Source organism: Harpia harpyja, chromosome Z (genome assembly GCF_026419915.1).
Source record: "Harpia harpyja isolate bHarHar1 chromosome Z, bHarHar1 primary haplotype, whole genome shotgun sequence".
Lineage (NCBI taxonomy): Eukaryota > Metazoa > Chordata > Aves > Accipitriformes > Accipitridae > Harpia > Harpia harpyja.
The window spans coordinates 44,963,129-44,986,835 of record NC_068969.1 but is presented as its reverse complement, the minus strand read 5'-3'; the positions used below and the strand labels follow the sequence as shown (position 1 = coordinate 44,986,835).

The 23,707-nt window shown below is 37.6% G+C and overlaps 1 protein-coding gene across 5 annotated transcripts in view; it reads right to left on the bottom strand.

The window, feature by feature from the left end:
• COMMD10 (COMM domain containing 10) overlaps nt 1-23,707 on the bottom strand; it is a 115,145-nt gene that overhangs the window by 47,269 nt on the left and 44,169 nt on the right. The window contains exon 6 of one of the 5 annotated variants that reach the window (XM_052777061.1): nt 17,590-17,886. The exons of the other annotated variants lie outside the window; for them this stretch is intronic. Coding sequence (XP_052633021.1) covers nt 17,656-17,886 — 231 coding nt within the window. The 3' untranslated portion in view covers nt 17,590-17,655. Of the gene's footprint in view, nt 1-17,589; nt 17,887-23,707 lie in introns of those variants that run through there. 5 annotated transcript variants of the gene reach the window in all.

The window sequence follows — 23,707 nt, the reverse complement described above, 5'->3', positions numbered from 1 at the left end:
TATCCAATCCCAGTTTTCACAAGAATATACAAATAATTTTATTTGGGTTTGTTTTGTTTTGTTTTTTAAGGAGAGTTTTGGCAACACTGCCAAAAAGAATAATACTTAGGCTAAAATTTTCCATGCAGGCGTCTGCCTCAGACTTTGCTTTTAAATTTACTTAATTTTTGGCAAAAATTATCTAGCTTTTTCCAAGAATTCTCAAGCAACATCCTAATTTCTTTGTCACGAGACTGTTAATTTCTCTTTCTGCTACCTTTTGACTCATTCACTGTACAGCTTCTACAACAAAAGAGAGAAATGCTATGAAAAACCAGCTATTGTCCTGTAGTCAAAGAATGTAGTATGATGACAGTTACAAGCAGACACATCCTCTTAACTTCTGTGCTTGAATCTGCAGCTTTAGCTCAATAATGCTATATAAGTAATTAATTCTGGATCATTTATTAAACATGCATCGATCCTATAGACTGCTCCTCCATCAATCTACAATTAGATATTAATTGAAATGACAGTTGAATCTTCCTTCTTACAACACCAGCACTTCAAACGAGTGCACTAACTCTCAAGGTTGAGCATCTGTGGTGAAAAAACTACAGTCATTGTTACCTATAGCAGCTTCTCATATATGTGCATCTTGCATGTGGCATTTTACTTTCCCTTTCTCTTGGTGACATTTATAAAAGATCAGATTAGCATGGTGAAAAAGTACCTTGAGTTTCCTAAGTGATTTTGCCCCAGCATAATGTCTGGTTCCTATTGGTTCATCCTATTGGATGAATCTGGATTATAACGACTAAGTTTTACTTTTTCTGGGTTTTTTTGCTGGGAGTGAGGGGATGGTAGTAAAGAAATCTGATACTGCAAAATGAAAAGTCTGTTTTTCTGAACTGAAAAACTGATGGTAGCAAGGAAGCCTACACATCACTGATCAGGTTATTGAAACATATAATAAATATACATAATGCTGTAACAAATGTCACAGATGAGACCACAAAATACAGGACAAATTAGTTTACATACATTCATTTGAAATTATAAGTCTCTTACACCTTTAGGCCAGTCACATCTTCTGTTGATAACCAGTCTATTATCCTTGAACCTAGACTCTGTTTTGACTGTAAAGCTACGTATCTAGAGATGCAATTAAGAACAAAATCTGCTGGTGCTCTCCAAAAGATAATTTATCAATATTTTTGTACTCAGAAGTAAAAAAAAGGAAACAAAAATAAATGATAGCCATAAAAAAAAAAGTTATTCTTCTTCCAATGTTACATACAGGCGATGCATAAAGATACTTGTCTTATTCATGAATAACATAGAGAAAATTTTTGAAATCTGGAAGTAGTTTTTAAAGTCTTGATGGTTTAAAGCAAATCTTTCAGGTAGATTTTTTTAAAGGAATACTTCAATAAAAGACAATAGCAAGGAAACAATCAGACTGGAGCAGTACTTCTAGCTTCTGCCAACCATGGGTAAGATGACATGAGCTTCTAATTGCTGCATGAAAACAACATACCACATCAGTGTAATTTGACTCAGGATAACTCAGTCCTCAAGTAACTAACACATGAACTTTCAAACTAGTGAATTAAAATAAAACTTTAAAAAGTAGGTACTTCCCTGCAATCAAACTAGGAGCTCTTTTCAGCTATATGAAGCAATGAACTCAATTAAAATAATTAGTTGCATCTGATTCCATGACAGAAAGATGAAATTACATCACTGCTAGCAGCAGCAACCAAATGGCAGACGGTAAGCATGACACGAACTTTACAGTACATTCCAGGATCGGCAAGTAACACATAACTAGATTAATTTCAATAATTTAGTGAGCGACTTGGAAGCTAGTCTTTTTTTTCTGTCTAAATTTACAATATATGAATGTTTATATAGGAATGTTTAACAGTGTCTACAAGTACCAAGTGTTTAAATATCTAAAGTACTAATGAATACTTGAGCCATATGGTCAGCCCAGAATATATACACAAAGTATACCTATAATACTTATCTAAAAATGAATACATTGGTGCTAGACTGATTCTTATTAACTCTTTTAAATGGGGACTTCTTTCATCTGCACATTAAATTTACAGTAAATTAGACTTAGATTAATCCAAAACCATACAAACCTACACTTATAAGCTACCCGTAAGTCTCCTAAATTTAAATGCTATATTTCAGCAATTTCACTGAAATATATTTCTCTTTACCAAATATTTATATAAAGGATATACTAAATATCAACTACAAGGATGATTGGAAAATAAGACCAAGGACAATACTGATCCCGGGACCTGCCAAATTAGGAATAAAAATGTAAGTACACACTGTACTGGGTATTTTGGTGGGTTTTATGAAAATAGCTATGATGGTCAATATTTTAAATGCTATGCTCTTCTGTCTAGGATTAGACAGAAACATAATTCTACCTTCCCTAGCTATATAAAGAGTGGTAGAACTTAGGTTTTCCAATCAGTCCTTCATCTTGCAGAAAAACACAATTGGCCTCCTCTTCTGAGTTACAACAGCATAAATTTCTCACAACAGTAACTCCAGTAAGTTAGTTGTGTTCTGTCATCTCGAGCTTTCAGGGAAATTAAAATACCTCTCACACTTCTTTGATGTCCAAACTAACCTCTTGAGTTTTGCAAACTACCCATGGAGTTACATTCTTCCAAAGCATATGGGGTTTGAGTAGAAGCACATCTTGCAGTTCTCCACACTCACTTCCCTCCTACTCATGAGATAGCTTTATCCTGTATGCACCCACCTCTTTTACTCCTGAGCTCTCTTAATTTAATTTTCTTTTCTTCATTATCCAAGATTGTCCTGAGTTTCATTTTATGATCTTGGTGTAACTTACCAGGATTCAAGGTGCTACTGTATTAAAAAGGCATATACAGTCACTTCTGTTGTCACTGCAAACACTGGTAGCTACCAAATGCGATGAACTAAGGTCTTGTTGTTCAAGCATATCTGAATACTACTACAACTACTACTACTACTACCAATTAATAATAAATCACCTTCAAGGACATCACAACAAAAAATAAAACAATCTCTTGATGTAAGAGATAGTTGGGTGTTAGGTCTAATGGAATTACTGGCTTTTCAGGTGGAAAAACAAAAGAGACAGAAACAGAGATAGACATCAGGTTTCACACCTTAAAATCCCAAACCCAAAATAAAAAAAAAAACCTAAGAAACCCAGAAAAGAACCTTATATTTACACCTTTGTGCATAAACTTCCCATGCTTCTGAAATACTAAAAATAAAGGCTCTCTATGCCTATACAAGACAGAGACAATTCACTGATAACATGGCTTCATGAAACTCCCCTTTTTATCTCATGTTTCTGACAACACGGGGGCATTTCTGTAGGGCAGGACCACCCAAATACTTAAATGCCCATGACAGTCTGCAACCTAGATATACAAGGCTTAGATACACCACTTCGAGAGGGTTATTAAGGTGCAGCATCTGCAAAAGTTTATCAAAATAAATATTTTCAACCTAAGTTATATTATAGTTCTGCATTTTTTCTATTAAATGAAATTTCAGGTTGAGTAGATTTCCAAATTAATCTATTAACATTCAATTCCAGTGGCTAAAACAAACTTGTCAGAAGATACGGTTGGCCAGGCTCACTCCCTGCTACACTTGGGAGTATTTTCACAAAAGCAGGGTTACTGTTAGAGGTTAAATTGAGCTTGAATGCCCCAGAAGTTTGTTTGGCATCACTGTAATGACTTCCCCATTGTGCTTTGGGTCCTATCTCCCATGAGAAAATGTACAAGTTTTCTTCTTTTATCTTCTCCCTCTTCAGTCTGCATTTCATAATTGCTAACACAGCACTGAAGCATCACAACTTGCCCTGCCTGAGTAGAAGAATTCTCAATACAGAGGTGCAGGGATACACAGCTACTTAAAGACCCTCTGATGCCACAAGAAAACAGCATATTTGCTTGAGGGAGAGGAGGAACAGACATAGATTGTATTTATATACATAGCTTGGAGTGATACATATGCATTTTTTTAGTGTTTCTTTCTCAGAACTGTCTTGTTTTTAAACACTCCTGTCCATGCCCGCCCAAGCTCCACAAAGACCTTAGACTTACCATATTGCACTTGCACCCCTCTGATGGTATCAAGCTGAAAATACACCTTTTAAAATAGCTTTAGTTACTAAAAAATACAACCCCCTTATCATGGTTTAACCCCAGCCAGCAACTAAGCACCACACAGCCGCTCGCTCACTTTCCCCCCCCCCAGTAGGATGGGGGAGAGAATTGGAAAAAAAGTAAAACTGGTGAGCTGACATAAGAACAGTTTAATAGGACAGAAAGGAAGAAAATAATAATGATAATAATCACAATAATAAAATGACAATAATCATAATAATAAAAGAATTGGAATATACAAAACAAGTGATGCACAATGCAATTGCTCACCACTTGTGGACTGATGCCCAGTTAGTTCCCAAGCAGCGATCTGCCCTCCCAGCCCCACTCCCCCCAGTTTATATACTGGGCATGACATCACATGATATGGAATACCCCTTTGGCCAGTTTGGGTCAGCTATCCTGGCTGTGTTCCCTCCCAACTTCTTGTGCCCCTCCAGCCTTCTTGCTGGCTGGGCATCAGAAGCTGAAAAATCCTTGACTTAATCTAAACACTACTTAGCAACAACTGAAAATACCTGTGTGTTATCAACATTATTCTCATACTAAATCCAAAACACGGCACTATACCAGCTACTAGAAAGAAAATGAACTCTATCCCAGCCAAAACCAGGACAACCTGCATTACTTTTTTGCAATATAGAGAATTCAAAATATTAATGAGGTTTATGTGTAAGTTTATCAACAGTTTATCTGTTTCTTCTCTTTGATCACAAGCTGCTACTAATATCATGTTAAATCACAGCATTTTTCCCCCACAAAAAAATTATGGAATCATAAAAAATATTAATTACATTAAGTGAAGAAATTACAGTAAGGTTGACTAGAGACAGAGAGTAATTAGAAGTGTTATTTCCAGTGTTAAAAAATAAGAGTGAGGAATCATGAGAGAGGACAAAGCATGCACTTTGTTTTCTTTGGATAGGATCAATACAGTATATGGAAGGAAGAGGTATTTTCATGCCCCTAAGAAGTCCTACTCCTTTTCCCCTTAAATAATACTCAATCCTAACAAAATCTGAGTCTTACTTAGCACAACTCCTATCCCACCAATTTCTGTTGAATAATCACTGAAATGGCTCTTTCATAGATGCATCTACGTTCTCCAAAGCAAAGAAAGTGTTCTTCACTGCTGCTTAGCATCACACGTTGTCAAGGGTGTCAGTGCCACTAAACACTAAGATAGAAACAGGAGAAGAACACTCACAGCCATCTACAACCAGCAACCTTTCACTCCATCCTTACGTGTGATAGAGCAAAACCATACTCTATCACATACGCCTGACCTCCACCTTGAATTATTTAAATCATTGTGGTGAAAAACAAATGTGAGCACATTAACAAAAATCCAGTTCATATATACTTGAGCATAGAAAGCCTAAATGTCGGGATGGTCATCACCCATTGCTCTGGCGTAGGTTTTTCTGTGTTCTGGGCACAACTCTAAGCGTCTTCCAGTACCCAGTGTTTCCTATAGCACCAAAGGAGTCATCTCCCTACCCACTGCTCACTGCTCTGTCACCACAACAGCTACGCTCCTCTGCACCAGCAAAACTGCCAAACAATAAAAAGCACTGAAACGAAGACTTTCATGTGACTTTGACAAAAGACGGCAGCGAGCACTCCTGCAAGAAGAACAATGGATCTTAACCACATTCACAATGGGAGCCTCAACCCTTCAATTTAGCTTTTCCCCTAAATGTCTCACACTTTCAACTATGAACTAATCAAGCTAAAAAGGCAGAGGGAGAAAGATTGTCATTTCTGTTTTTAAATACAAAGGAGACAGTCAGGTACTATCAAGATGAAGGCTAGCAAGATTGACACAGGTAGGATTTATGTCTAACCATCGTGTTGGTTAAGGAAGGCACACACCACTACAGACCTTTTCCAGCAGATTTGCAGAGTATGTCTCTGTGCAAGAAAAACAGTACTGAATTGAATACTGTATTTCATTAAGATGTTCTGTAATCCTGTGGCTGGCCTGTTAGAGGAATATTACTGGATTTTTTTGTAATATTTGAAATTCTTTTTCATCATAAAGAGGAAAACAGCATCTCACAAAAACTTTTATAAAATCCTCTCTCTGCCTCTTCCTCACAGCATGCAGCAAGCATCAAGCAGAACTCAGTGTAGTCCTGAGTCTATCTATACATTAATTTTTAGAATCCAAAGATGAAGTATCACTAGGGTTCCCAATTACTTGCCTAATACATTTTTGAAAAGTAGGCCTAGACAGTTTTATAAATAAAGGCCTTATAAAAAGGCATAGACAAGCTCATAAACAAGCATATTTTACATTCAGAAAAGTTCATAAGCTATTCAGAGAGACTGCTGAGAGTCACTTGTGGTTCTTTCGACACTGAAGAACCTAATTTTCTTCATTTGGCATTTTCATCAAGTCATGTTGTGTTTTAGTGGACAGTTTCTCACCCAAACAAAAAATTCAGATATGGTCACACTCAGAAACAGATAGTCCAGGCTAACCTCCTATATTGTGGAGGTAACTAAAATCCTAGATCACTGAAATGAATGTCTTAAAAATAGGTACTTCAGTAAGTCCTATGATACCAAACTGTACGGACACCAGTAAATAAGACAGAAAATGACAAATTGAATGCAAAACTGCAAGGGCTTTACTAAGAAAAAGTAAGGCTACAATGTGGAAGGAAGCTATTGGACTAGAATGAGATTAAGAGTGATGTTCTTACAAACCATTCTGAGAACTGACCTTACAGCAGAAAAAAGGAATAAAAAAATTGGATCACAATAATGTCACTTGATGATGGTTAAAAAAAAAAAAATTAAAAATTAGAACTACTATTTCTACAGAGAAGACCATCACATTGACAGAACTGAATAGCCTTCAATGACCTAGTGATAGTAATGACACAATGCAATAGCACAAAGTCAAGGTCAAGCACTCTGGGAACAGGAAGAACTTCTACTGTAAGCTAGAGGATCATCAGCTGCAATAACAGAGGAGGAGAATGACTTGGATGAATTAATCAATCGCGATGAATACAAACTGTCAGAGATGAATACAAACTGTCAGAGAGATACAGTTGCAAAAAAGGCAACTGCAGTCTGACTTTATCAAGGGAGAAATTTTCAGCAGAGATGGGGACGTATTAAAGCCATTTTACAAGAAACCGGTAAGATCTCAGCTGGAACTCTGTGAAAATTTCTGGTCACCTGCCTTAAAAAAAACATGATTTAAGCTGAAGCATGTGCAGAGAAAAGCTATGAGAATAACCAGGGAAGCAAGGAGAGGATAGTACAAAGACCATACTAACAGAGCCTGGTTTAATTAGACTAGTAAAATGAAGGCTGAGAGGCAATGAGAGTGCTCTCTATAAACAAATCAGAGATGTAAGAAAAGGGAAGGAGAAAAACTCTAAAGCTATAGACAACACTGGCACATAGGAAGTGGATATTAACAAGCAGAGCTGGGAACCGGAAGCCCTTGTCATCAGGTGAACAACATTCTGAACATTTTTTACTAGTAGTTAATAGGGGCAAGAAACATCACAGGAGTGAGAGGCATTTTTGTATGGTTATACACAACACTACTGTTGTTGAAGGCCAGAAGATCCCGGCAGTCCTCTTTTCTACAGACCTGTGCATTACCCATACTCCAAGCTCGGACACCACTTTTTTGACTGTCATTCCTTCCATGTTTTCTCTTTTCCTACATATAGTGCAGAAGCACAAGACTATTTGCATGCACTTCCCTATAAAACCTCCTCACTCTGAGGTATTCCTAAGCTCAAGGACTCTAGCCCGAAGACTAAAACACTAGCGTTTTCTGACTTAACCACTAGTGTACCTAAAGGTGTAGAAGAAATTTTGTCAGACTCTCCCTTAAACAAAAACCCAGCATATTTTTAATGTCTGCAATACATCCCAAATACAGCAGCACCAGACAGTAACTTTATAGATCATGCTGTTCTGCATAATTAACCAGTCTGCCAGTTCTAGCCTTTTCTCCCCATCCTTATATTGTAATTCCACAGAAAGCTGGTAATAAACTAACATCTGTTCCATGCTGCATTGTAGAACAAACTAAATCAACTAGTCAACCACTCTAACCACATTATTTAATGTAAGCAAGCTGCTGGCATCCTGGGCAACTTATGTAAAGATTTCAATCTTCAAAGAAACACATAACTTTGGCATGCGACGTGGCACTAAATAGAAACACAAAAACCGTATCATACCAATAATAAATTTTAGTATTTAAATGCTAAAAAGCTAATGCATTTTAAAAATAAGTTTCCAATTTGAAGGTAAATAAATAAATAAGGGTCCTTAAAAGTAGTAACACCGGAAAAGAGTGAGTTCTCTTCAATTTGCTTAGAAAATTTTCACCACTAATTAGAACCAGCTAACACCGTGTACCTGAACAGAGACCAGACAATAGCTTGACATGAGCTGTTGCAATCTATCTCATACCTAAATCTTTCCAATCTACTCTATATACTATACCTGTAATACTTAAATGAACCTACAGTAAGCAGCCTCTCAGGGAAGCTATTATTTTCAAACATGGGGGCAGTGGACCCTCAAAACACTGCTTGTCCTACCCAGAAGTTGGACATTATCCTAAGGAAGAGCATTATGCTATGAAAAGCCATATTATGAAAGATCCACAGCCAGAAATCCAGAGCAGGCTAGCAATAGCCTTCCTCAGCAATGACCCCAAGTATCTAGCACACTAGTTATTTACATTAGTCTGGCTAGATTATGAACATGCATCCAGCAAAGCAGATGTGTAGGCACATCCAAAATCCCTTGCGTCCAGACCCTTCATGATTCTTACCCAGTCAGCTGTAGGAAAACACATACATATCCTAAAACTGTGGAGATGCTGGTGGAAGACTACACTACTTAAACCTGGCTGCAGATGCAGAGGGCAAGCTAGTATGCATTTTGTATTTTAAAAGTGGATGGTACTAGAATTCAGACATATCTGAACACAAAAGTGCATGCTTACTTAAAAATGTGAACTATATGGACCACTGATACAATCACAAGCCTCTTCTTTAGGTACTGTCCATGGCAGACAGGAAAGGCGATGAGCTCTTCATCTAGGGATGGGGAGGCATCTTCATTCAGTATGAAAATAGGACAGATATATTTAACGTCTAATCTTTTATTACTCCTAAATGTCACTTAAACTGCGTAATTTTTTTCCCCAGTTTCAACCACTGTTGTATTGACCATACGACAGTTAGGAAGTACTTTTCCCTGCAGCTCGCTATAGCTTGCACTTGCAAATACTGTGCTAACACACTGATCCTAATTACTGCTGTTATTGAAAACTCAGTGCCAGTTTTCGTAGGCACCTGAAGCCACATTTGGCTTGGGCAATTATGGGTTCTGTATGTTATTCCCTTGCTAGCTAGGTTTATTCTCTTTCAGTTAAATTCAGTCTCTGCATCACCATACTCTTACCTCTAATGAAAAGATCCTAAGCAGGGCAAATGACGTTCATTTTTAATAAAATGTAACTGTCTCCATCTAATATGCAGTCCAGCCTGATGCATGCATACAGTAAAGAGAAAAAAAACACTAAGGAGGGTAGCATGGTGATCAGGGAGAGAAAATCGACTGTAAATACTGAGTTGGTATGAGAGAGAAGGTAACTTGGAAGGGAAGGTGCACCTTGCTGCTTCAAGAGCTATATTCCTGGAGAGAAATAGTGAGCTGCTGCTCATTCAGGATGAGGTATACTTAGAAGTCTCGCTGCATGGACAATATTGATTTGGAGGCATTCCTTATGTAATGACCATCTGTAACGTTATAATTAGACTGAGCAGCATACGTGCTGGATTCCTTTTCAACTCTGCAGGCATACAGCCCTTCACCTGTAACCGGCATATTAAGTGTCTTTGGCAATGACCTTTCACTGTGTGATTTGTCCTTGCAGGCTAAATAGCATTCTCTACCTAAACTTATTTAGTCTTCTTTGGAAGTATACAATAATCTCAGTAGGCACCAGTATTTTCACTGGTTCTCTAAAAATCACTCATTTAACAAGAATTATATGATTATTGAATTTACTTGATTCACTAATGAACATTACAGAGGATTCCATGACAAGAAATGAAGAAGATATAATGCTAATATAAATGAACATATTTTTTCTAAAAATTGCCACTTTAAAAAACAGTACACCACTGATTTTCTGTTTCACTGTAATCTTTCCTCCTGCTGCTGACCTGAGGAAGACGTTCTTGTTGGTGTGAGAGCTACAAAAAGACAGTATGTTATTTTCCTAATGTAGGGTTTGCTCATTAGTTTGAAACAGATCAAAAAAAGAGTTTTTATTTTAATGGCAGTCTTTGAAAAAAGAAGAAAGATTGAGGAAAATAGCTAAAATAATATAGCTAAATCGAATGTGACATTGAAAAACTAATAATTCTTTGTGTAGCTCTTTCTTTAAATTCCAAGAGAATAGCAGGCATTTCTGGAGAGAAAACAAAAAGATACTAATACAAGTGAATACATTTTTAAAAATTAGTATTTACACAAGAAGAAGAACCACAAGGTTAAAAACACGGGCTATCTCGGTGCTCTGCCCCATGGAAATCCAATTAGGCGTTTACAATGACTTAAATCACAGTATGGATCTGCAGAGGATCAGGAGTGAGCTCCACCCTCTGGTGGTTTCTTCCATTTGCCTCAATTTCTCACTGACGTGAGAACTTGGGGGTGTTGGTTGACGAGAAGCTCAACATGACCTGGCCATGTGTGCTTGCAGCCCAGAAAGCCAACCATATCGGGGCTGCATTAAAAGAAGTGTGGCCAGCAGGTTGAGGGAGGTGGCTCTGCCCCTCTACTCCGCTCTGGTGAGACCCCACCTGGAGTACTGCATCCAGCTCTGGGGTCCTCAGCACAGGAAAGCCACAGACCTGTTGGAGCAGGTCCAGAGGAGGGCCATGAAAATGATCAGAAGGCTGGAACACCTCTCCTATGAAGAAAGGCTGAAAGTTGGGGTTGTTTAGACTGGAGAAGAGAAGGCTCCGGGGAGACTTTATAGCAGCCTTCCAGTATTTAAAGGGGGCCTACAGGAAAGCCCAAGAGGGACTTTTTAGAAGGGCATGCAGTGATAGGACAAGGGGTAATGGCTTTAAACTGAAAGAGGGTAGATTTAGATTGGATGTAAGGAGGAAGTTCTTGACTGTGAGGGTGGAGAGGCACTGGAACAGGTTGCCCAGAGAGGTTGTGGATGCCCCATCCCTGGAAGTGTTCAAGTTGGTTGGATGGGGCTTTGAGCAACCTGGTCTACCAGAAGGTGTCCCTGCCCATGGCAGGGGGGTTGGAACCAGATGGTCTTTAAGGTCCCTTCCAACCCAAACCATTCTATGATTTTATGATTCTCTAACCATGCAACACAGGACAGCTTTACCTCATCGCAGTATCTGTTAATGTCTGAGTTGATAATATCCACCAACTACTGGTGGCTATGTAAAGCACAATCTCAGACTAGTTCCCTAAAAATGTGTACCTGCATCCCAAGATGACAGCCTTCCAAAAGATTGCCTTTTTTGTTCTCTTTTCTAAATGTACTTTATTCTGTCCAAAACACAGGTTTGAAGCACGCCAGCAAGAAGTTGTGAGAAACTGCCCATTGCATACATCTCCACTGTAATTTTCAAGTTTCAATGCCTTCCTCTAGGTCCCTGATCACGTACCACCTTATGTATACCACTTCAATACTCAGCTTAAGTAAAATATATTACTTACTTCCAGATGAAGCTATGGCACAGATAAAATAATAGTTTGTTACAAGCAGTAGAAATGCACAGCAAAGTGCCATGCTCTCCTGCTATTCTACCCAAAGGAATTTTTCAATAACTTCAGCACACCACATGACCAGAAAAAATTCATAATGTCCTTTTTCTGCAAGACCAACATGACTACCTGTGGTAAAGCTCAAGTCTCAATTACTCCGAAGATCATGGTTCAATATTTAGCCTGAAGTAAACCATACATTAATGCTGTTCTTCCTTTGTAATACTCCTTCTTCTCAAGATGGAATATAAAAGGAATAAAACTCATCCCAGAAGCAGAAAAGCTGCTGCAGATAGCACCGGCTCAAAGCACAGAAAACAACTAGCCAGAGGAAGCCTTGAAGGCATCACCTGAACCACAGGAAGCACCGCCAAAGCAACCTCACTGGGATCAGGCAGTTGACTGGACAGCATGATGCATCCTACAATGTCTGACTAGGACTACCCCTCTGATGTAAAGACTTGTGGGATGCTTTTGAGATAGCAGAGAATGGAGATCAACAGTGTGTTGTGAACAGCACCCAGACCAGTAATCCTAAACCATAACCCTTGGTGAATATGACAGCTGTTTGATAATACCTCAGCACAAAGGTGCATTGCACAATACAAACAACAATACAAAACAAATATATTCAATACCCCCTGATTTCTAGATGCCATTAAGAAAGGCTTCCTTCCTGGGATTCTTCCTTTTGAAAACACAAACACCATAATGATCTTTCCTCCCTACACTTAATATGAAATTTAACTTGGAAGCCATTAAATTTGACTAGGAGCACCAAGCTGCTCCTTAGATGGAAAAAAAAAAAAAACAAACCCCCAAAAAACCCTCCCCTAAAACCGAAAGTATGTTTCAGCTGCTGATATATTTCCTACAAAAAAATATGGTATGGAATTAAATTCCAACAAATACATCATTAATAGGAAGCTGAGCTGGAATAAGATGCACAGTAAGAACACTATAAAACTAAAATTAAAATCAGTGTTGTATTGAACACTGGATGTTATTGCTGTTTTTCAGAAAAATATTTTATTATTCAATGCTAATAAGAGTACTGTGGAAGTCAAAAAAAGTATAATCCTAAAAAGCACACATGAAACAACCAACCAGCCAAAACACCCTTTCTCCTATCATTATTCAGCCTATAAAATATTCTTAATACTTTATTTTTGTTGCAAAATTTCATGAAGCGCTTCTTTTCCTACTCTTTAGATACTGTGAAAACTGCAAAGCAATGTGAAAGCTTCAATGGACGTGAAATATAGTTGTGTTCTTTTAAACAGAGTTCTGAAACTAATTAAGCTGAAATACTGCAGAAGATGCTATAATAGGAAAAAGTTGATGAACCCATAACTGCATCTCAACTGGGCACACTGTGGGAGAATATTTTTTTTTCATATAACTGCCAATGCTTATGGGCATTTAGAAAATTGTTAAAGTAATTGGAAGAAGTAAGTAGGCCACAACTGTACGCATTTGTGAAAGGTGGACACCCAGATAAGAAGCTTAGGTGTGTTGATAAACCTGCCTGAAAGTGGCTTTGCTTCCTATATTGCTTTATTTCTGGAGTCGGTTTTATTTTCTGTGCACTGAAGCCTTACACTTTGATTAGAAACCAACTTTTAATTGTGCTGAACTTATTTTAAACAGGAGCATTTTAAATGCACCATTCTCTCCTTCCTATATTTAGTGGCTCTAGATGATAAAGTTCATTTTCTACCACTCCACCACCTGTAGGGTAGTGACAGTAATGGCTCAAACAAGGAGAACAAACGCCTGGCTGAAACAGGCATTAATGAAACAGCAGACAGTTCTCTGATGCACAAAGGTGCAGGTGTGAATACCAGTTCTCCACACTAAAACTGCCCCCTGTATCTGCAAGTAATTAGCTGCATTGAAGCAGTTGTACATGCAGTTTTCTTTATGTATTGTTCAGTATTTCCCACTGAAAATGCAGTTCATGCAGTTTCATGCAGTTCAAACTTAGAGCACCTAAGAAGTCCCTTAGACCTAAACCATAGTTCTATCCTTCACAAGATTAAACCTAATTAAACATAAAATACAAGAAAGTAGAAGAAACTCTAATATGTACAAAAAACCAGAGCATGGATGCTTGTTGGATTATGAAAGCTACATGTGCCTTGTATCCTTACTTTGACGCAAACATTTGCATTTTTTTTAGCTTTTGTTTGTTTTCATTTTTAAAAAATGCTACTACTCAGTGATTTATTATTTATTTTTCAATTCAGGGGGTTGGAGGCTATTTTTTCAATACAATCTTGACAGATTACAATAAATGTATTTCTTTAAAAAAGACTACATTATCCAGTGGAACAGATTTTCATGTGTAGATTATTTGTACTTTAAAATACAATCACCTCAAATTGTAAATGAAGATAAAAGTTGTATCAACCCGTGCTGGACCTGCACAAAAGAATGTTTGAATAGCTGTTCAGCTCTGTTTCAGTAAGTATTTTATCCAACTTCCAGACAACACAATGCTCAAATCATCAAACAGTTATTAACATACTTTATAAACACATTCTAATAACCTCTTTCTTTCTTGAAGCAAATCAGACATAACATGCAAACAGAATCTCTGACCTGAAAGCTTCAAATTTTTAAGAGCTGGAATAAATCCTGACCTAAATTTTACCTTTTTTTTACCCACCATTCTCTTCATACAGGAAAAGATTCACTATTTTCCATCAAAGAATTGCTCCTTATGAGGAATCCAGTAACAGCAACGTGGATGTCAGTTTTCAAAAGAAACAATGCAAACAGGTAAGCAAGTTCTCATATTTCTATCTGGTAACCATGGTGAAGCCTGTCTTTTTGGACAACAAGGAGAGGCACTTGGGCCCCAGTTCAGAAAGAGCTCATTCCTCTTCAGAAGAAATGAAACCTAAGATTCTCACATGAAACCTGGGAGAAAAAGGCAAATTGAAAAATTCATGTTAAAAATACCGAAGCCTGCAGCACTGTAAGCACTTAATGCAAGTGTTGCATTGGTCTCCGAAAGCACGTCCACTCACATTGAGTTGTACATGCAAGCATGGCAAGGTAAACTTGCTCCGAGCACCAATCTCAAATTAGGGGAAAATGTTCCAGGATTCTCTGATATGATGATGTTTTTCAGAAATGTCTCAAAACCCAAATGGAAGTAAAAGGCCACAAATGCAAATGTTACCTTAGTCCTCAGTGTTCAACTATTCTTCAGGGGGTTGGTTTTTATTTTTAAAAAGTACTCCCATGCTCCAATATTCCAGCAAATTGTGAAAGAAATCTTATTTATATCTTGTAAAAACGTGAAGTACTTCGAGCTCAGCATAACAAATTCATAAGAGAGACTAAGTCAATCATAGCTGAACATGAAGACAAACTTTTTGCCTTCATTTTTAAGCTTTACTTCATGATTATTTTATTCTGTGAGTCTATATGAAAGCAAGTTTTAGTACTCACAGTAAAATTTGGCAACTGTGAGAAACCACTTGTATTCTTGTTCCCCTTACCTTACAATTCTTTCCTCCTACAGGCTGAGTTAATTAAAGCCAAAACACTTTTAAAACATGCACAATGGATACATTTGAGGTTTATGATGAAGGAAGGTGGTAGAGTGTTTACATCTTATGACCTAAAAAGTTGGTGTTCAATAATGAATGGGGTTCTACAACTTGGCTTTGGTGTTACCAGATCTGTAGACTACCAGTGCAATGTTAATAAGATATCAGCTTATACTTTTTTTTTTTTTTAAACCTCCAGTGGTAATTAAAACAACCCCTGATTTAGAGTTTAATTAAGAAATAAGATAATGGGATAATAAAAGTCCTATTTAAAAAGCTTAACTTTTTCAGCCTGATATCTCAAGTCAATTAGCAGACTGTATTGTCTATCTTTTAAAGTAGCACTGTCTTATTATTGGCTACCCACATATTTGTTTAAATAGGTTCCTTTCCTGGTACAGAAGTGGGAGTAACAGATTTGTTGGGTCTGGCTGAGAGGGAGTTAATTCTCCCCACAGCAGCCCTCATAGTGCTGTGCTCTGTACTGGTAGCCAGAAAGGTGTTGATAACACACCAGTGTTTTGGCTACTGCTGAGCAGTGCTGGCACAGCATCAAGGCTGTCTCTCCAACATTTCCCCCCCTCACCGGCAGGCTGGGGCAAGATCTTGGGAGGGGACACAGCCAGGACAACTGACCCAAACTGACCAAAGGGATATTCCATACCATATGAGGTCTACTCAGCAATAAAAGCTAAGTAAAAGGAGGAGGAAGGGGGAGCATTTGTTATTTACTTTTGTCTTCTGGAGCAACCACTACGCGTACTGAAGCCCTGCTTCCCAGGAAGTGGCCAGAGATCACCTGCGGATGGGAAGTAGAGAATAAAATCTTTTGTTTTCCTTTGCCTTCACGCAGGACCTTTGCTTTTGCTTTATTAAACTGTCCTTATCTCGACCCACGAGCCTTTTGTTCTATTTTCTCTCCCCTGTCCAGTTGAGGGGGGGAGTGATAGAGCAGCTTTGATAGGCACCTGGCATCCAGCCAGAGTCAACCCACCACACTGATTTATTTTTTTTAACCTCTTGAAGCAAGGAAATAAAAATAATCCAGAAATTTGGTTGTGGGTTTGGTTCTAGTTTGTTGGGGTTTTTTTAATTTTCTTAAGAAATATGGCTGAATATTTGCCAGCTCTAAAAAGGTAAGTTATGGGACTAAGTCACACATTATGCAAATGTCATCCAGTATTTTAACATGAGAACCTTTGTGAGTCATCTTCTATTCAAAAATCTTGCTCTCTTTTGCTCTGCATGGTCATTGTCCACTTCCACTGTAGGCACTGCAGCACTGGGGTGCTGCATGAGTACTCCAAGTTATCACTGCGTCAGTCAGCACATATGGTATAGACATACCTATATGCTTTACGGAATTTGCCCCAAACAAGGAGCCAGCATCAGTAATGTCTTTGTCATGGTAACAGTAACTATTTTCTGTACATACTCAACACTTTCTTCAAAATCACAACAAAAATTGTCCTGTTTTTTCTTGTTGCAGCACGAGAATACAATCAGCCTCTGCAGTTTCATTAGTGCTAAAGCAGAAGCTGAATTTATGTCTACTTAACTAATTACATTAACCAATTGCTCACTAAAGTGAACTCTGTGGATACTGACAGGAAATCATGCAGGAAGAATCCCAAAACACAGCAGAAGGGAATTCCCAGTGGTTTCCTCTTAGATTAATTCAATGTAGAACTGAGGAAATGGATTACATATCGAATCATGGCTCAGCTTGGTACACAAAGACCAATTTCAGCATTTCCAATTCAAATATTTCAGTATTTTCAATATTTTAGATTTGTGTTGGAAAAAAAAGTTGAAATGGCAAGAGATTCAGGGCAAGATTTATGAAGCCAGAACAAGGGAGGAAATCTCAGACAAGGAAATGTCAAATTTTCAAACATTATTTTATAAAAAGGCCATAACTGAACCTGACAACCTAGACACCACTTACGAAATCACGACCGAAATTTAAACTGATAAGTAGGTTAAAATAACGAAAAAACCAAATAAAGGAATAGTGAAAATCCGTGACAATAATTCACGATTACTTTCTGGAAAAGTCAGATCTTCTGTGTTGTCTTTGTCCCACTTTGCCTAAAAGACAGAAACAATCAGAATTGTAGAGCTCCAATTTTCAAGTGCAAGATTATTTCAGTGTATTCTACAGCAGTGCATTCTGGAATACTTTCAGGCAATATTATAGCAGTAATCTGTATGCTCCCCATCCTACACTGAAGGCAGCTGGCTGGAAGTTCCATCAGTATGTAAATTAAGAAGTAATGCAGGTCTTCATTTGTTTGCAATGAGTGAAGGACCAAAGAAAGGCTCCAGAACTTATTCTCCTTACAGGACAAGAGAAAAAAAAAGAAGTAATTACATATTTATCCTCTGCTTTACAAACTATCTATCCTCAATACAATGTAAAAATAGTATAAACAATAGCAGGTTATCTCCTCCCCCCCCAAGTGCAGTCCACAATCTGTGGGGTCACATTCTATGCCTATTGAAATGGCAAATTTTTTCGGCAAATTTTTTCTGCAAATGCATCACCTCAACGATTGCTGAATTTCCAGTGAAATCTGAACTCACAAGCAAAATAATAAGTTCTCAGTAAGACACAAGCTCAGTTACATCACCAACACCACAGTCTTTAGCCATAAACTGTGGTCTACACCCACCCACAATAGAGAAACCACACTTTTCAAATCCGTATACATACTAAAGATTCACAACCACTCACTGCAGAGATCAAGTTTTGTTCTTACTGACTTGTAGGCTTCTTCCAAGGCCACAGAAGTGTTTTCCAGGGGTACAATGGTTTGCCCAGAGAGCACATTTTCTCTTTCCCTGTCCACCCTTCGCCTCCTTTTCTTGAACTTTTTGTCTGGTCTGCTGCTTGCAGAAAGAAAACTGAAGCTAGGGTAATACAAACATTGATTCTATTTGCCTTTTAACTAATAAGATACCATGTGCCAAACCACTATTGTAGGTGAATGGTTTTTTTTCTTTTTCTTTTTTTTTTTTTGGTTGGAGAGAAGGCAGGGAGAAAGGAGGAAATGTGTTTACTTTTTTGCATTTACAACTCTTGAAAACCAGAAAACACAGGGGAAATCACAAACTCCATAACCACAAGAAAACAATTTCTATTGCAAGTCATTTTGTTATGTGAGGAGGAGTATCAGACTACTGCTCCCTTACCCTTAAAGCACAAAGATGCAGGTTGGTCAGCCAGTTATTAAAGGACTTTTGAGACAGTAATGTTCTCTGCAAAATAGCACACAGGTTATTTTAAGTGTCACTACAGTTTAACTGTTGCCACTAGAGAAAGCAGAAACACTTTGTTCCAGTTTCTTCCTCTAGTGTGGTTTTGCTGAAAAAAACCCCTAAGTTTTATTTCTAGTTTAACCTTCTATGATAAGCATAGCTTAACCTTTTCTCCCCCGTCTCCAACTCATGCTTCACTCATCTGAAAAAGCTCCATTTTCTTGACTTAGGTCCTTCTGCGCTTTTTCCTCTCTTTAGACCCATTTGGAGCTGTGAAGATGTCCCTTCCCCCATTTAAGCCTTTTATTTTATGGCACTTATCTATTTTTAAGACTTAAATGTTTCAGTCAATATGAGGCATTAGGGTAGAAAATAATTGTTGTGATCTGTTCCTCTGTGTTGCTTAATGAAGTAAAAAGGAAAGTTGTATAGCCATTTGGCAGTCTTACTGGCTGTGAAGTGTCATTAAGTAAGAGATGGCAAGTTTTATCATGCACCTCTGACTACTAAATTCACAAAACAAACAGAAGGTTTACCATGGGAGGTAGAGAGAGATCAGGCAATATCCTCAAGTCACTCTTCCAGTAAAACAGCGTGTGGTTACTGAAATTGCTATGGGAACATGGGAGTTCATCAGAAACATACAGTTCTAGGTGAAAATGTGCCTTAACCTTTTACATTACCACTACTACAGAAAACCCAAGGTGTAGAAAGGCTGGTGCTCGTATACCAGGAAAAACTAAAACATTAAATTTGAAACAGTGTCACATTAAATTTTTTTATGCAGTCTTTGATGTTAAGCAGTAGTATTTGATTAAGGAAAGTCTCAACATGTGTCCTCCAGTAATGCACTTCACTTGATTTCAACACATTCTTTAACTGCAGCTGAAAAGAAGAGGCCACAGGGAAGGGGTAAAGAAGAGTCAACCGTTTTCTTTTGAGCCAGTGCTGGATGCAATTCTGCTCAATGGACGACTCGTATAATTTTGGAGAGAAGTAAAGTTATATTTGGGTATCTCCATTGCGCACACAAATTCTGCTCTGATTTCCCTCCATGTCTTATGGTTCCTTGATAATGAAAGTGTATTAAAAAAAAAAAAACAACCAGTCCTTCAGCCCAAAAAACTGCTAAATTCACCAGAATTTAAGCAACTGTCTGCCACATTATTCATAGTTCCTCTTAACCACATATCCTGTTTCCAAATATTCACAGTTTGTGAAACAAGGGCTTACTCCCTCTAAACACCAATTAAGAAGTATCTTTCAGGACAAAGTAAAACAGTATTCATCAACAGATAGCTATCACACCACCTCCACAAATATATTCAGATTTTGTACCAGGCTCATAATAATTGTTGCACTGAGGAAACCTTAGTTCTCTGATTTCTGCAAAGGGGCCAAAATGTGGTCTGGAAATGAATATAAATGTCAATTATTAAAACAAATCTTCCAAACGCAGAATTCAGCTTACCCAGGTTATTTGAATTACAAAACCTGGCTTCTCAAAATACAAATGAAGTCTTCTAAACTAAATAGAATACCAAGAAGAAAAAAAAACACCAAACAATTTTAATTATCCATGTAGCATATTTCTTTCTGCTTCCTGTCTTTTACCCCATTAGGACAGTCCTTTAAAGTGACATGGAAGAACAGCAGAGGGCATTTGAAATTTTTATGACTTTTCCAAGGTCATGGGTATCATGGATGTGATTTAATAAACCAGTAGACTTGGGTTGATAGAGCACAAGGAATGAATTAGTCCCTTGCTCATTAAAAAAATTCATCAAGAAAAAAAACCCCCAACAAACACAAGCTTTTTGCTTTCAACAAGCAAGCTATCTATCAGATGATGAGGTTAAAAAATTACTAGCAGAAATACAGAAAACTGCTTACACTGGTAAGTGAATGTATCTGGAATATGGTAAGTATTCAACCTGGCCACAGGGCCTTGGCAAACATGAAAATGACCAAACCAAGAATATAAGACTATTAGTAATGCAAAAAGATTCCCATTACACAGGGAATCTTTCTCCATAGGACATATTTTCTATAGACTTGATATCCTCATGAGTTTGTATATAATAAATTATTCAAATAATAATGAGTATGTTTGGGATCCAAAGACCTGAAAGACAGGTTTAGGTATTTGGTTAAGTCTACTCTAAAAATTATACCCAGTTGTTCATTTCTGTCAGAAGGCACAGAACTCCTACACCACAAGAAGCTCCAAAACATCTGCATGTTTGCCACACTGATGTAGGAACAAATGTGAAAGCAGCTCTTAGAGAAAGCAAGGTGACACACCCCAGCAATTTCAGGACTAGCCCAGCTCTATCTTCTACCCACCTCTTCCCTCACTGCTCCTGATTCTCTACTTCTATAAAACCTCATTTTACAAAATATAGCCATACTGAGATGCAAATCTGAAGTTTCACTTACACTGTTTTTAACTAAGCCATAAACATCATAATTGACAAAACCCACTCATCCACTTACCCACCAGTCTGCTGTGTATGCCATACTTGTATTGCCAAAAGTAAAACATAGAGGAGTAAACAATAATACAGTCCAGACTTGCAAATGGTTACAGCACAAAATTAAAGACAATAAAAGAATGTGTGGATTTCTCACTTGGAAGTATTGGCCGTGTCTCAGACATACTTATTTATTACTTCAGAGTATCTGACAGTGTAAGGATAGTTCAGATTGCGTCAACTGTTACAACACACATTATGAATACTCTTGCTCCCCTCTGTTCACAAGAGCCAGAATTAAGACATGCTGCTTCCCAGTAGACAGTGCTTGGGTTCTATTCCCAAACTTACCATCAATGTGTGGCATAACGTTCTGCTAATATTTTACCTGCATGTTCATTAGTCTGTTTCAGATTAAAGAATTTAAATACATTTTTGTTGTAAAGCTTTTAACAATTTACAAACAGAAATCATATTGAAAACAGTATGCCAGAATTCCAACAGACTTTATTCAAAAATATATTCTTTTGAAAATGTAATTCCACTCCTAATTCACAATTGCCTGCTACTGTTTAAGTTGTTACACCTAAAAGGTCCATCTTGTCTTTAAGAGCATTAACAGAGGGAAAAAAAAAAAAAACCTAGATCCCTACTTTACTGCAAAGACTCTGTTTCATTATGATAAAGAAAGGGTTAATTTTGCATTTCCAAAACTTTTCGGAAGTCTAATTTAAGAATTGAATCAATAAAATACACAAGACCCCAAGGGGAGGGGGGCACATATTAGAAGCAAATGGTAGAATGTTTCAGTGCATGATTATTTTTCCTTTAAACAAAGCACAATTTTTAGATTAAATAAGTGAGAAAGGCAACAGTGTTATTACTCCTGCTATGTTCTGTAACAAGCACAACATACTTTTATCACCAGTGAACACTGAAGGTTAGTATGCAGTTTCATGTGAAATTTGAGCAGTACCTTCCACTGACAGAATAACCACTGTTAAAAAGTGTCCCAGCAAAATCCTGCTTCCAGGCTTAGCCTGACAATAATTAATAGGTTATATTTTATAATATGCTTTCTGTAAACTTTTTCAATTTATTAAATATAGCAATATAACATTTTACAACCATCCTTCTGTCCCTTACAGCTTATGAAAACTAAATGTGAATTCAGTCTAATAATTGGCTTGTACATTTCGGTTTTACAAACCATCATCTTCCAATAGGTTTAAAAAGAACCATACATACACAAGACAGCAATGCCACAGAAATGCAGCCACCCACTACTCTGCTTTCCCTAGCAAGCTGTCCAGGTTCTCCATCCTCATTCACCATTCTCATGCTCGTGTTTGCAGCGGACTGAAAGAAGGTAAGTGCTTTGACTGCACCTTGAAGGGAAACCACATCAACACCACCCCTTATGCCTGAATTGCTTGTAGAGGCATTACAAACATACAGGCGCAGCCTCAGGTGCCAAGCAATGGCACACCTCAAAGTACTGGGGACTGTGCATCCTAATTGTGGCTTATCACACCAACCCTCTGCCTGCAGACCCGTCTACAAGCAGTATTGAGCCAGCAATGGACCACAGCTTTATGGTCATTCCTGTGTCACACACCAGCTTGGGTGTAGGTGTAACTAGGTACACAGCTTGTCACACTGAATTGCAACATGCAATTTTAGCAGACGGTGTATTAAAATAAAGAATATTATGGTTTGTTACTTGTGAACTGGAGGGGCAAAGCTACACAGAATCCAAATCTTCCACAGTGCTTCCACAGCTTTTTCTACAGAGCATTAGCACTGTATTAAAATTAGTATCTAAAGAAAGCACTGCAGAATTACAAGGCGAATCAGTTAGCAGGTCAAAACACTGATATGAGGAAATATGAAAGTCCTAGACTAAAATCAACAACTGCATTTAGCAGTAGTCTGAAGGAACATTTTCCAATTATGGCAAAAATCTGCTGGTTTTAAGTATAGGAAAAATGGATCCTGGCTGCAAGGAATTTATAAATGCACATCTTATTCACACACAAAGCAACAAGTTAAAAAAAACTACTAATTTCAGACCTTCTTAAGGAAATTAATCATAAAAGTTACCTATCACAATAACATACTTTCTCAATGCAGAACACTGCAGATTTTAGAAAGAAGTCTGCAGCAAATTAAGGTCAGCATTTAAAATGTTGAAGCTTTTCAGAGATGCACCATTACTTAATTTTAGTATATAATCTTCATGTCCCATTCACCAAATCCTACACTGTAAAATGTGGAATCAGATTACAGATTCATAGAAGAAATAGAAAAAAAAGTTTCCTTGAAATGCTACTCTGCTTATTGGTCCTAAACAAGCTTAAATCACTACTATTACCCTTAAAATTAAATAACTCAATAATCATAAAGAGTGCAAAGACATCAGATT